A 14,881-nucleotide genomic window follows, 5' to 3' on the forward strand; every position below is an offset into this window, starting at 1 on the left:
AATATAAATAAATACATAAATAACCGATGCAGCGTAGATAGAAAATGCTCAGGGCCAAAGGGATGGACGGATCCTGTAACAGGGTTCTAGCAGGACCAGAAGCTGGAGAGATTGCTCTAGGCTGGGTATTGAGGAGGGCTTCCCGGGGAGGTCTCTAAGTAGATGTAAGCGCTACATCAGTAGAAAGCTTTAACGGAAGTTAGATCCTGTCTAATTTTCCACGGAGCCCAGAGACACAGACATGTCCTTATTCCCCTTTTACAGAGGTGGAAACTGAGGCCAGAGAGGTCGACTGGGATGTCCACAGTCCCGCAGCTAGCAAGCGGCCGACGGGTTTTTGCTCTTGGGCCAGCCAGCGTGAGGGTCTCCCAGGCCCGCACTCGGGTCCCTCCCCGCGGGACCGGCTCCAGCAGGGCACAGAGTGGCGGGAGCGGGGGCCGCCGGCACGCGCCGGGGGCGGGGCCGAAGGGCCGGAGGGGCGGGGCTGGCTGGCTGGCTGCGGCGCTGGCGCGCGGGAGGCGCAGGGGCTGAGTCCCTTTCCACCTGCCGGCGCGAGCACAGCGCCATGGGCGGCCGCCAGCCGGGGGACCGCCGGGCTGAGCCCCGCTGAGCCCACCGGGCCGGCCATGGGCGACCGCGAGCGCAACAAGAAGCGGCTGCTGGAGCTGCTGCAGGCGGCGGGCACCGGCAACTCTCACTGCGCCGACTGCGGGGCGGCGGGTAAGGGCGCGGCGGCCCGGAGCAGGACCCCTGCCCTCCTCCCCTCCTTCCAGACCCGGTCCCGTCCCGGGCGCCCGCCGGACTCGGGCGTGACCCTTCTGACACCTTCGCACCCAGCCCGCGAATCTCCGACCCGCGCCCCTGGCCGAGCTCTCCACATCCGATGCGGCGCCCACCCGAACCCAGATCCCCTGACCTCCCCACTCTGGACCCCTACACTAGACCCGGACCCGGATGCCCTGACCGTCTCGATCGCCTCCCAGCCAGACACCCCCCCCTTCCCCCCCCCCCAGACCTCAGTCCCTGACGTCTTCATCCGGACCTGGTCAACTCCCACGCTCTCGGACCCAAACATCCCCCACACCGAGGGGTCCAGGCCCACGGCTCCTGACCTTCCAGTGACCCCTTCCCTTCCCCCGGACGCCCCGGGTCCTCCCACGTTCCTGTCGCGCAGCGCGCGGACCCTGCGGACGTCCAGGGGCCCTGCGGCGCACTTCCCCACCTGCAGCTCCCCAGCTTGGCGTCCCGGGGTCGGCCCCTCCCTCCGCGCTCTCCTCTCGGTTCCCCGGAGTTTTGTCACTTCCACTTCGTGCTCGCCGTACTTCTCGCCCCGCATCCCTACACTCCTTCCAGGATCATCCTGGTCGCCGCCTGCCTTGGCCGGTGGGCTGACCAGAAGGTTGCATGCGGGTATCTTAGTTAACAAGGTGGGGGGGGGGGGACCGAGAGAGAAAGGTTTCCCAGCCTGGGCAGCGCTGGGCACCGCCGCATGAATTCTAACCGCCAAGCCCGCCTCTCCCAGCACCCCCAGCCCAGCCCTGGTCTCCGTGCCTAGCTCACCATACAACTCCCCTTCTACCCTCTTTGCCCCGCAGATCCTGACTGGGCCTCCTACAAGCTGGGCATCTTCATCTGTCTGAATTGCTCCGGCGTCCACCGCAACTTCCCAGACATCAGCAGAGTTAAATCCGTGAGACTTGACTTCTGGGATGACAGTACCGTGGAGGTAGCGAGGGGCGCGCGTGGACAGCCTTGGAACCGCAGAACCGGGGTGGAGGCGGTGGGTAGGGCGTCCAGAGCAGGAAACTGAGTTCCAGAGAGGAGCAAGAACTAGCAAGAGAAAACACAGCCTGTTAGAGTGCCTGCCTAGACAGAGGCCCTGAGTTCAAGGCCCTGAGCTTGTTATTTCCCTCAGTTTCCACATCTGTATTGTAAGGATACCACTACCCCTTCCCCCGGTTGCCGTAAGGATTAAATGTAGGCTCAATGCAAGTCCAAAATAAATAGTCAAGTAACAGCTGCTGTTATCATTAGCTGAAGTCTTGGACTGGAACAGTATACTGATCATGGTCTGCAGTCCCCCTTCCGGCCCCCATAACCAGGAAGGGCACCATTTTGCTCTCCTGACCTATGCAAATGGATGCAATCTGGATGACTATACCGTTTTTGGCCAGAAGACCTTCAGAGAACAAGCAGTTCTAAACTGTACTGGTTGGCTGAGGGTTTCAAGGACTATTGGAGGAGCAGGCCCATGTTTACAGAGAGCCCACTCTGTGCCGGGCCCTGTGGTAGATGCCTTATTCGTCGGACACATAGTTACTGTAAGCTTACTAGGTGCTGGGTATTAAGGAAAGAACAATGAATGAGATAAAGTCTCGTCCCACGGGGAGCTTACACCCTTCTAGTGCAGGGGAAAGACAGGAAACCAGTAACCAGCACATAGACCTGAAGGTTGTTTCTTTGTCCTTACAACCCCCCTGTTAAGCTTTCTTCATTTTTGCAGTTGAAATCCCTGAAGCTCACAGGGTTAAGTATCGCCCAGGGGTCACTCAGTGAATAAACGGAACAGCTGGAATGTGAAATCTGCTCTGTTGGGGTCCAAAGCCCATGCAAATCCTGGGTCACAGCCCAGCAGCCCCAGGGGAGGGGAGAAGGGTTCACTCTGCTCACAGGATGTGAATTAGCAACCTGATGTCTCTTCCCACATGGGCCCTAACCCCAGATATGCCACCTCTGTTACTGAGTGCTAACTCTTGGCCAGGGCCACTCTTGGCATGTCTGCCTCTGGGTACCTCAGGCGTCATAGGACCCCGGTGATCACCCTGACTTAAGTACTCAGTGGCGCTAGCTCTGACTTCTTCCATCCTCCAGCTACGTCTATCGCTGCAGGCTTGCCGGGACTGGTGCTGGTGGTCCTGGCCATCTGTGGAGGGGGTGGGACAAAGTACATGTGCTTTGGAGTTGGACAGGTTTGGGTTCAAATCCTAGCTCTCCACTTTCTAGCTGTGTCACCTTGAGTAAGTCACCTAACCTCTCTGAGCCCCAGTTGCCTCACCTTTAAAATGAGGATGGCGGTATTAAAATTGTTGAGGGGATGGAATGAAGTAATGGGTAAGAAGAACTGTGAAGTTCTCTGCCAGCATGAGGCGTGGTTGTTACTGCACCTCAGTGTTCTGGCCTGGGGCTTCCCAGCAGCATGAATGACCAAGCCTGGGGTGCGTCAAACCCCAAGTAGGAGTGTCTCCTGACTGGGTCTAGGAGCCAGTGGGAAGAGTGGCCTTCTGGGTAGACCATGGTTTCATTTCACATTTCTTCATGTTCTAATATTACCCCAACTTGCTGCTGTCTTGCAGTTTATGACCCACAACGGGAACCTCCGTGTGAAGGCCAAGTATGAAGCCAGAGTCCCTGCTTTCTACTATATCCCCCAGGCCAACGACTGTCTGTGAGTGGGTGATTTCTCGGTCTCACCTCCCCCACCCCTATTCCATTTGTCTGTGGTGGTCTTTTCTTTTCTTTTCTTTTCTTTTTCAACGTTTTTATTTATTTTTGGGACAGAGAGAGACAGAGCATGAACGGGGGGGGGGGGGCAGAGAGAGAGGGAGACACAGAATCGGAAACAGGCTCCAGGCTCCGAGCCATCAGCCCAGAGCCCGACGCGGGGCTGGAACTCACGGACCGCGAGATCGTGACCTGGCTGAAGTCGGACGCTTAACCGACTGCGCCACCCAGGCGCCCCTGTGGTGGTCTTTTCTATGGACCTGGTGGATCCAAAAAGACATTTGGTACTGTCATGGAGAACACGTAGACGTGGCCTAGTTCCCTCTCTGTCTTTATTGCGTGGATTGTCACTTCACTGTCTGGGACTCAGTTTCCAACCTGTGAAATAGGGCATTTTCTCTGTGATTCCTTTGCCTCTGATGTTCTCCTAGCCTACTGGTGGTGGCTAACTTGATAGAGAAGAAAAACGCTGGTATTTTAGTAGAGCAAATGTGTTCCAGCTACTTCCTATGGAGTGTTGTGCCCAAGGCTGTCCCACAGGAACTCAGCATAGCTGCCACGCAGCTGTCTGGCCCCAGGTCCCTAAGTAGTAACCATATAAATAAGAGTAGCCACTAATATTCATTGAGCTTTACCTAGGTACCTGTGCTAAATGCTTATGGGCATGAATTTGTTTAATTCAACAACTCTGAGACAACACTGCCTTGATCTCAATGATACAGATGAAGTACCTGAAGCTCATAGAGAAAGAACTGGGACTGACTAGCCCATCTGACACCAGGGCCTGCTGTTGGGTACCATGGCACTGGGGAAATTCAATATAAGGGTGGGAAGCTGTGAAGCATCACGAGGTTTCAGGTCCCTACACGTGAGGGGTCAGTGTGACTTCAGCCTCTGCAGGACTGACTGCCTGAGGCTTAGCCTCCCTCCCAGGGACTCAGCCTCACTGCCAGGGTTGCTAGGCAGCGCCCCACCCCCACCCCCAGTATAAATGTGAAGAAGGTACCCTTTGGGCAGATATAGCTCATGGGGGGTATGGCTTGCGGAGAGCAGGCTGTATTTCAGCCACCATTGTCTTCTAGTGTCAGCAGGAAGCTCTTGGCCAGTGCACAAACTATACAACTGTACTTAGTGCCCTGCCATTTCCCAATATTTAAGCAACCCAGGGGCTACTGATGCAGCATGGAGTGGCAGGGGAGGCACAGTTTTGCACTCAGAAGATCCCAGTATTGTTTCCTGACTCTACCACTCTGTGGCTGTGAAAAGGTGGACAAGTTACCCAACTTCTCTGAATCATGGCATCATCATCTGTGAAATGTAGATAATGATGCCCATATCATGGCATGGTGGTAGAGATTAAATGAGATAATTTGTGTAAAATGTCTCACAGGCCACATGACAGGCTAGTTTTAACCCGTTTCTTCGGAATGCTGTCTGGTCCCTGGGCCAGCTGAGGGATGTGCCAGGCTTAACTCAAGAGGGTCTGGCTCACCTTGCCTCACTGCTGCCACTCAGCCCTTTGCTGCAAAGAGAAAGGAACAGGCATTTGATGAACACCTACTATGTGCTCAGCTTTCTGCCAGCACTACAGACACTACTTGCTGTGACTTTAACCACAGCCCTGTACCTTAACCGCTTTTAGCAGAACACTCACGGCCTCTTCCCTGTAATTCTAAAGGTCCTCGAAGTTTCCCACCTCTAGGACCAGGCCTGGGGCCTCAGTCTCCATTCCCTCTCCCGGCTCTGATCCTGTCACTCAGGATTCCATGGTGGGCTTGGTGACTCTCCTCAACGTGCTGGGTGTGAGGGCTGTGCATTAGGTAGGACTCTTGGTGGTAAGTGACAGAAACCCAGTTTAAACCAGCTTAGGCATGAGGGGATTTTATGGGTTCTGGGAATCAGACTGTAGGAGGGACACTGGTGGAGCCACCCTCAGGAAGGACAATCCAGGGGCTCAAACGCTGTCAGGCCTCTCCTACTCTGTCTGGCTCTCATTCCTGCACCTTTTCCTCAGCCAGGCTTTTTTCATAGAGCTGGGAACAAGGCCACTTCCCGGTCCCCGGCCCCAGCTCTCAGCCTGACCCAGAGAGGGCTTCCAATCTATCCCTCTCTTGGTTTTGCTCCACACAGCCCAGGGCAGAGCTCTGATTGGCCAGTTCAGGCCAAGGGCCCAGCTCTAGGTCATTCCCAGTGTCTTGGAAGTAAACCTTGGAACATTTCCCTGGAAGAGGCAAAAGGGAACCAAACAGTTGAAATAAGTTTCCTGCAGGGTTCATGGAGGACAATATCTGATTAAGCTAACATTAAACTCCTACTATGTGCTGATCGTGGTACTAGGCCCTTTTATATACATTTAAACCCCTCCTAGACCCTGAGGGGTAGGTAGGTATAATATTATTGACATATCCCCAAGTTCAGAGAAGTTAAGTAACTTCCTGTTGGTCACACAACGGATAAATCGTAGAGGAGGATGAGGTCCCAGTTGGTTGGACCCCAATGTCACTGCTCTGTCCAGTGTGGCATGCCCAGACTCTGTGGGAAAGCCACAGGAAGAGGTTCATGGACTCCCCTGGCGTCAGCTTATGAGCATGCAGTGGGGGGTGGCAGTGTAGATGGTCCCGGGGAGCCGGTTGACCTAGAGGGCTGGGCTGGGGTTGGAATAGCCCAGTGGTTTTCATAGAGCCCCTTGGGGGAAATCTTTTTCCTCAGGAGACGCTGGAAGTATCTAAAGACATTTTGGGGTGTCCTAACTAGGGGTGGGGGACTATTGGCCTCTAGGGGATAGAGGCCAGAAATGCTGCTAAACCGGCTACAGAACACAGGATGCTCCCCCCTCCCCCACAACAAAGAATTAGCCCCAAGTGTAACGGTAACAAGGCTGAGAAGCCCTGGGTAGTCTGAGCAGACAGACTGTGGTGCTCCCACCCTGTGGTAAGAGGATGCACCAGACACAGTTGACCAAGGGCTCTCTCTTTTTAGGGTCTTAAAGGAACAGTGGATTCGAGCTAAGTATGAAAGACAGGAATTCATGGCCGATGGGAAAACCATCTCACCCCCAGGTAAGTTCTTTTGTGGTCTGCATTCTAATGAGTCCTGGAGAATAGAGTGTCTGAGTATCAGGGCCTAATCACGAGATATCTGCCGGCCTCACTCTGGCCACAGAGGCCAAGGTGTGGGTTCCTCTGCCTCTGAAACAGCAACATGTCAGCTGGTGGGGTTTTATGGTCTGAGTGGTTGAGAAGCATTTTTATCTCAGGTCCCCGCAGGGCCACAAGTGTGTATAGAGTCTTAGTATAAAATTGCAGGAAGACTCACCCGCTGGGCAGAGTAATTAGAAAAAGGCACCCCTGCTCCTGGTGAGGGTAGCCCCTGGTGTGGCATGAGGCTCGGGAAGGCACACGGGAGGGATTTCAGCCTCCCTTTCCACCTTTGTGTGGGGCACGACCTCATCGCTGGCCCTCGACCCCTGGCGGTTGCTGCCCAGCTGCTCTGAGTCCAAGCTGACACCGACCCAGAGTACAAAGTGCACAAAACCACTGTGAGGACCCAGCAGCAGCCGGTGTCAGCACTCCTAGCCACTAGGAGCACGCGGTATTCTTCGGCCAGCGGGTGCCTGGAGGTCACTCATTATTTCCGCCCTCTGGAGAGTTTCATTAGGCCGATGTCAACGTGAAGTTGGGCAGGACCATATGGGCGTCTTTCAGAATCATCCGTTTCTCAGGACTTAGCCTCCTTAAGGGCTTACTCTGTCTTGTGAAACAGCCAAAGAAGGAAGTTAGTGGGGGGAGCCCAAACAAAATCATAAGACATTGCGAATTTGGCTCCAGAGGGAACCCTGCGTGCTGCAGCTGATAGAGCTAAGTTAGATTTGAGAGGTTTTTAGCACAGGGTGGAGCGTTCATTCTCCCCCTAAGGAGGTAGAATCTTGAGGATGTAGGTGTTCACTCTTTCTCATCTTTGGCGGCCAAGGTAACCGAGAAGGGTTCTTGTGGAAGCGGGGAAGAGACAATGCACAGTTCCTGAGAAGGAAGTTTGTTCTCCTGGCAAGAGAAGGCCTCCTGAAATACTATACTAAAGAAGAGGTAAGAGGCCAGACCGGCGAGGGCTCCCCTCCCTGAGCCCTGGCTCCCACGCCCCCGGAGGCTGCATTTAAATCAATGGTGCTGAGCCTTATGGCTAGTCTCAGACACTGAGCTGAACTCAGCACTACATTCTGCCGCTCTTCCTTGGTGATGCAACTCATAGAGTCCACAAAAAAACACACCTTCTCTTCGCTTCAAATCGGATTAAGCCTTGGATGATCACTTGAATTTACTTCACCTATTCATGCACTCGAGAATTTATTTAGTGAGCACCTACTATATACTAGGCATAATTGCAAGCACTGGGGAAACAGCAGCGAACTAAACGAAGCTGCTGTTCTCACGGGGCTTTCATTCTAGTGGAAGGAGACAGGTGGTAAACCAAAACGTACATCGATATATGACATGTGAGGTGGTAGGAGGCGCTATGAAGTATAATAAAAGAGGGCGAAGAGTTAGAGAGGATGGCGAGAGCCTGGCTGGCAACACACAGTGGTCGGGGAAGGCCCCTCTGATGACATTTAAGCAGAGAAGTGAACAAAAGTGAGCAAGTCATGTGCATATGTGGGGAAAGAGTAGAAGTAGAGGGAACACGATGTGCAGAAGCCCTGAATACGGCCGTGGCCATGGCTGGCACACACACCGCGTGCCAGTTAGAAAATGGCTCCTCTGAGACGGCGCAGCCCCGGGGCCCCAGTCTAGACAACCAGGAGCCTAGACTGCAGTTCTCCCTTGCACCTTAAGCCGGGGACTTTTTGTTTAGTGTACAGACTACTCGACCATAAGCCACAGCCCTGGCCTGAGTTGGGTGTGTGGTTGGTGGATTTGTAGGGCATCAAGGAAACCAAAGTGGAATGTGCAGAGGGAGCAAAGAAAACGAGGGAAAGAGGTGAACCCATGCAGGTGAGGACCTTGTAGGGCCTAGTAAGACTCAAGATTGTTTTCTGTTTTTGTTTTTGTTTTGTTTTTGAAACAGCTTTATCAAGACATAAATTCACTGGGCGCCTGGGTGGCTCAGTCGGTTAAGCGCCCAACTTCAGCTCAGGTCATGGTCTCACGGCTCCTGAATTCGAGCCCCACGTCGGGCTCTGCGCTGTGTCAGCATGGAGCCTGCTTGGGATCTTCTGTCCTCCTCTCTCTCTCTGCCCCTCTCCTGCTTCTACACTCCCTCTCTCTTTCTCTCTCTTTCAAAAATAAATAAAGAATTAAAAAAATATATGTAAATTCACATAGTATGCAATTTGCCCATTTAAAGCATACAATTAATGGCTTTTAGTGTATTCATAGAGTTGTGCAACTGTCACCACAATCAATTCTAGAGCATTTTCATAACCCCCAAAAGAAATCCCAAACCCATTGGCTGTAATCCTCTATCCACTCGACCCCCAGCCCCAGGTGACCACTGCTCTACTTCCTGTCTCTCTAGATTTGCCTGTTTCGGATCCTTCATACACGTGGAATATGTGGTCTTTTGTAACAGACCTCTTTCATTTAGCGTTATGTTTTTCTTTAAGTTTATTTATTTTGAGAGAGAGAGAGAGAGAGAGAGTAGGGGAGGGGGCAGAGAGATGCAGAAGGAATCCCAAGCAGGCTCCTCACCTTCAATGCAGAGCCCTACGTGGGGCTCAAACCCACCAACTGTGAGATCATGACCTGAGCCAAAGTCAAGAGTCGGAGCCTTCACCGACTGAGCCACCTAGGCGCCATTTAGCATATAGTTTTAAGGTTCATTCATGTTGTAGCATGAATTAGTGCTTTGTTTCTTTTTATTGCCAAGTGCTGGCCCACTGCATGGATATTTATTTCATCTGTTCACTTAGTTGATGGACATTTGCGTTTTCACTTTTTGGGCAAGTGTGAATAGTGCTGCTAATAAACATAGGTATACAAGTTTTCATGTAGACATCTGTTTCCATTTTTCCTGGGTCTATACCTAGAAATGGAACATACCTGGGTCATATGGTAACTCTGTACTTAATATTTGAAGGAACTGCCACACTGCTTTCCAAAGTCGCTGCACCATCATATGTTGTGAAGGTTCCAGCAATGTGTGAAGGTTCCAGTTGCTCCGCTGTTACCTGATTTTCTGCTGTAGCCACCTTGGTGGGTCTGAGGCAGTATCTGATTGTGATTTTGATTTACATTTCCTTGGTGGCTAATGATGTTGGGTGTCTTTTCATGGGCTTATTGGCCATGTGTACATCATCTTTGTAGAAATGTCCGTTCACTGCCTTTTCCTATAGTTTAATTATCTTATGTGGCTTTTTGTTATTGAGTTTTTACAGTTCCTTATTCTAGATAGAGGTCTATATTGGATAGATGATTTACAAAAAAAGTTAGGCTTTTTGGATTCTACTCTGAGATGAGAAGCCACAGGAAGGTTTTGAGCAGAGAAGTGATATAATTTGATTTAGACTTTTTACCTTTTGGGAATGAAAGTCTTGTGATGGGTGAACATTTTGTGGGGACAGTTTCTTCTTTTTCATTTCATTTATTCATTTTATTTTTTAAATATTTATTTATGTATTATTTTATTTTTTTTAAATTTACATCCAAGTTAGCATATAGTGCAACAATGATTTCAGGAGTAGATTCCTTAATGCCTCTTACCCATTTAACCCATCCCCCCTCCCAAAAATGTTTATTTTTGAGACAGAGAGAGAGAAAAAAAACACTAGTGGGGGAGGGGCAGAGAGAGAGGGAGACACAGACTCTGAAACAGGCTTGAGGCTCTGAGCTGTCAGCACAGAGCCTGATGCGGGGCTCAGATCTGGGACAGTGAGATCATGACCTAGGCTGAAGAAGGACACTTAACTGACTGAACCACCCAGGCCCCTCCATACCCCCCACCCCAGCCAAAATTTTATTTTTTAGGTAATCTCTACACTCAATGAGAGGCTCAAACCCACAACTCCAAGATCAAGAGTCACATGCTCTTACCGAGTGAGCCAGCCAGGCGCCCAGACTTAAACTTTTTTTTTTTTTTTTGGTTCTTTTTTTTTTTTCAACATATGAAATTTATTGTCAAATTGGTTTTCATACAACACCCAGTGCTCATCCCAAAAGGTGCCCTCCTCAATACCCATCACCCACCCCCCATCAACCCTCAGTTAGTTCTCAGTTTTTAAGAGTCTCTTATGCTTTGGCTCTCTCCCACTCTAACCTCTTTTTTTTTTTCTTCCCCTCCCCCATGGGTTTCTGTTAAGTTTCTCAGGATCCACATAAGAGTGAAAACATATGGTATCTGTCTTTCTCTGTATGGCTTATTTCACTTAGCATCACACTCTCCAGTTCCATCCACGTTGCTACAAAGGGCCATATTTCATTCTTTCTCATTGCCACGTAGTACTCCATTGTGTATATAAACCACAATTTCTTTATCCATTCATCAGTTGATGGACATTTAGGCTCTTTCCATAATTTGGCTATTGTTGAGAGTGCTGCTATAAACATTGGGGTACAAGTGCCCCTATGCATCGGTACTCCTGTATCCCTTGGGTAAATTCCTAGCAGTGCTACTGCTGGGTCATAGGGTAGGCCTATTTTTCAGACTTAAACTTTTTAAAGGAGCACTCTGGCTACTGTTGGGTTCAGGGTGGGGCAGGGAGGGGGCAAGAGTAGAAGGAGAGAAAGCAGTTAGGAAGCTATTGCAATAATCAAGCGAGGAATCAGGGCGCCTGGCTCAGTTGGTAGGGTCAACTCAGGGTCGTGAGTTCAAGCCCCACATTAGGCACAGATTTTACTTAAAGAAAATAAAAATAAATAAATTAAAAAAAAATCAGATGAGGAATAATGGTGGATTAGACCAGGCCGATGGTGAAGGAGGTGGTCAGAGGTAGTCTGATTTTGGAAGTAGAACCAACAGGATTTATGGATTGATTGGCTGTGAGGTGTGAAAGTAAGGAGAATCCAGGGTAGTTCCCAGCTTTTTGCCCTACAGAACTAGAAGGACAGAGTTTCCATTTGCTGAGATGGCAAAGACTTGGCTCCCTGAAGGGATGATCAGGAGGCTTTTTTGGTTTGAGATGCTTATTAGTCATCTAGGGGGAAACATTGAGAAGGAAGTTGGATATGTGAGTCTGGAAGTTTGGGGAGAGTCTGGAGCTGGAGTCCTCAGCACTGAGACTGTGTTGTTGTTGTTGTTTTTAATGTTTATTTATTTACTTTTGAGTGAGAAAGGGAAAGAGAAGCAGAGAGAGAGGGAGAGAGAATCCTAAACAGGCTCCACACTGTCAGCACAGAGCTGGATGCAGGGCTTGAACTCACTGGGAGATCATGACACGAGCTGAAACCAAGAGTCAGACACTTAACCGACTGAGCCACCCTGGCGCCCCAGCACTGAGACTGGTTTAACAATGGGACTGGCTGGGATCACCTGGGTAGGGAGTGTGGGTAGATGAGAAAAGAAGCCCAAGGACTGAAGTTTTTTGGTTTGGTTTTGGTTTCCTATCCAAAAAAAAAAAAAAATGTGTTTGCTGGGATAGTTTCCCACTCATCTTAATTCAGGGGGCTTTAGTGCTGCTTCTGTTGGGGGAGCATCCTCCTGTAAGTCCTGCTTGTCGTCCTGTAGGTGGGCAGTGGGGCAGCCAACCCACACCACCGTTTGTCCGCGGCTAAAGACTGTGGTGATTTTGTAGCATCCTGGGCACGGCACATCCATGAAGTGGGAGCTGGGGCTCTGCACCAGGGGGCTTCTTCTTGCGCTCCCTCTTCTCTTCCGGGGATGGGTGGAGGAGGTTCTTTGCAAGAAGCATGTTCTTGGGGGGTGGGGGGGAAGGAGCGAGAGCAGAAATCCTACAACCGAGTAGTTTAGTACTTGTTGCTGAATGACAAACCACCAAAAACTCAGTGTCTTAAAACATCAGGTTATTATTTCTCTCAGTCCTGTGGGTCGGGAATTGGGGAGGCCTTGGCTGCCGCGGTGTGCTCCATGTGTGCATCTGCCGGCTCACTCACCCTGCTGCACCGCTGGGTGAGAAGGCCCAGGAAGCCTTCGCTCATGTGTCTGGTGCGTGGCTGCAGGTAGCCTCTGTCTCTCCATGTGCTGGTTCCGCGTTCAGGAGGCTGGCTTGAGCTTCCTTGCAACATGGCAGCTGGTCTCCCCCAAGCACAGGTGGGTGCTGCTTGGCCTCTTAAACGCTAGGTCAGGAACTACCTTGTGTCAATCAAAGCACCTTGAGCAGCCAGCACTGATGCAAGGGAAGGGGATTTAGACTCCCCCTCTTTATGGGTATAATGGCGCGTGCGTACTGGGAGGGAAAGAATTGGTAAGGACCATCTTTGGAGATTATTTACCACACCGAGCCCTGAGACACTCCAATATTTAGAGGGCAGAAGGAAGAGACATTTCCAGCAGAGAATGTGAAGGAGTGGCCAACAAGGGCAGAAAAGGACAAGCTCTGAGCACTTTAGCCATGACCTGACTCCATTTCCTGTATGTAGTCCTTTTTATTTAAAAAAAAAAAAAAAAATTGTCCCTGTTGCTCTTCTAGATGGACCAGAGCAATGCCAGCAGGTCTCCAGTGTGACTGCAGCCTGGGGCCAAGTGAAACATGGTGGGGCGGGTGAAGAGTATTAACCCTCCAAGTGAGAGTCCGGGATTTCTTCTCAGTCTTCAACGTAAAGCACTGAAAAAAGTTGTAGGTGCAAAAGGCAGGAGGAGGAGAGGCAGCTGCAGAGTTAGGAGCAGCTGCTGTGATTTGGCCTCGAGGAGGGACTCTTCCTTGGCTAGCAAAAGACGGTCTGTTTCCCAGTCCTCAGCCAGTTCAGTCTAAAACGGTCTAAAAACAGAATGAGTTGCCTTTGTTCTTTATTTCTTTCCCCAAAGGGAAATTGTTTAAGGTTTGTTTGTTTGTTTGTTTGTTTATTATGCGAGCAAGGGAGGGGCAGAGAGAGAGGGAGAGAGAGAATCCCAAGCAGGCTCCACGCTCAGAGCAGAGCCCGATGTGGGACTTGATCTCATGACCGTGAGATCACGACCTGAGCCAATATCAAGAGTGGGAAGTTTAACCGAGTGAACTACCTAGGCACTCCCAGAGGGAAAGTTTTTAAATTGTAGAGGTAATTCATTTTTTATGTAAAAATTTTGGGTAATACAAAAGAATAAATATAAAGAAAGTGAAACTCAACATAATAAAATAGGACACATTAAAAAAAAAACTGTACAAAGTTGGGTTGGGGTGCCCGGGTGGCTCAGTTGGATGAGCGTCCAACTTCGGCTCAGGTCATGATCTCGCGGTTTGTGGGTTTGAGCCCCGTGTTTGTGGGGTTGAGCTGTGCTGACAGCTCAGAGCCTGGAGCCTGCTTCAGATTCTGCGGCTCCCTCTCTCTCTGCCCCTCCCCCACTCATTCTCTTTCTCTCTCAAAAATAAACGTTAAAAAAAATAATAAAAAACCTACAAAGCAAAAAGAAAAGGAGAACCCATTGGAAAAATAGGTAAAGAAAACAGACTGGCAGTTCACAGTAAAGGAAGCCAAAATGATCAATATAAGAGATGCTCAATCTCTCTGGCAGTCAGGAAAATGCAAGTTAAAGCCATAATAAGATATACTACACACTCACCAGAATGGCTGGCGTTAAAAGGGCTGACCACCCCATGCCCTGGAAAGGATGTGGAGAAACCGGAACTCCCATACACTCCTGGTGGGACTGTGAAATGATACAACCACTTGGGGAAACCATTTGGCAGTTTTTTTGTGGGTTTTTTTTGGTAAGGTTTATTTATTTTTGAGAGAGACAGACAGAGCACAAGTGGGGGAGGGACAGAGAGAGAAGGAGACACAGAATCCGAAGATCCGAAGCAGGCTCCAGGCTCTGAGCTGTCAGCACAGAGCCCAACGCGGGGCTCGAACCCACAAACCACAAGATCATGACCTGAGCCGAAGTTGGATGTTTAACCGACTGAGCGACCCAGGTGCCCCCATTTGGCAATTTTTAATGAAGGTAGATACACACATAAGCATATAACCCACCCATTCCACTCCTAGGTATTCAATGAAGAGGAACAAAAACACATGTCCATAAAAAATATTTGTATGCAAATATTCATAGATGCTTTATGCATTAAAAAAATCACCAAAACGTGGAACGAACCCAAATGTCCATCCACAGCTGAATGAACAAATTATAATATATCCATAGACTGAATATCACTGGGCAATAAGAAGAGACAAACTGTGGACAAATGCAACAATGTAGATGAATTTAAGATAAATTATTCTGAGTAAAAGAAACCTTATGCAAGGGTGTGCACTATATAATGTCATTATAAGAAGTTGTGGAACAGGTGAAACCACTT

The 14,881-nt window shown here is 50.1% G+C and overlaps 1 protein-coding gene across 4 annotated transcripts in view; it reads left to right on the forward strand.

Annotated features, from left to right (window-relative positions):
- The first annotated feature begins 568 nt into the window (after positions 1–568).
- Positions 569–14,881, forward strand: part of ADAP2 (ArfGAP with dual PH domains 2) — a 34,446-nt gene continuing 20,133 nt past the window's right edge. For 2 of the 4 annotated variants that reach the window (XM_047080776.1, XM_047080773.1), the window contains exons 1-5: positions 570–720; positions 1,596–1,726; positions 3,354–3,445; positions 6,481–6,560; positions 7,471–7,583. In XM_047080776.1, the coding sequence (XP_046936732.1) occupies positions 627–720; positions 1,596–1,726; positions 3,354–3,445; positions 6,481–6,560; positions 7,471–7,583 (510 nt within the window). In that variant the 5' untranslated portion in view covers positions 570–626. Of the gene's footprint in view, positions 721–1,595; positions 1,727–3,353; positions 3,446–6,480; positions 6,561–7,470; positions 7,584–14,881 lie in introns of all 4 variants that reach the window. The other 2 variants (XM_047080774.1, XM_047080775.1) reach the window with 2 other exon arrangements.

This window comes from Lynx rufus, unplaced genomic scaffold, assembly GCF_022079265.1.
Source record: "Lynx rufus isolate CCGP_SWC_20201006 ecotype Redwood Valley unplaced genomic scaffold, mLynRuf1.p SCAF_18, whole genome shotgun sequence".
Taxonomy (NCBI): Eukaryota; Metazoa; Chordata; class Mammalia; order Carnivora; family Felidae; genus Lynx; species Lynx rufus.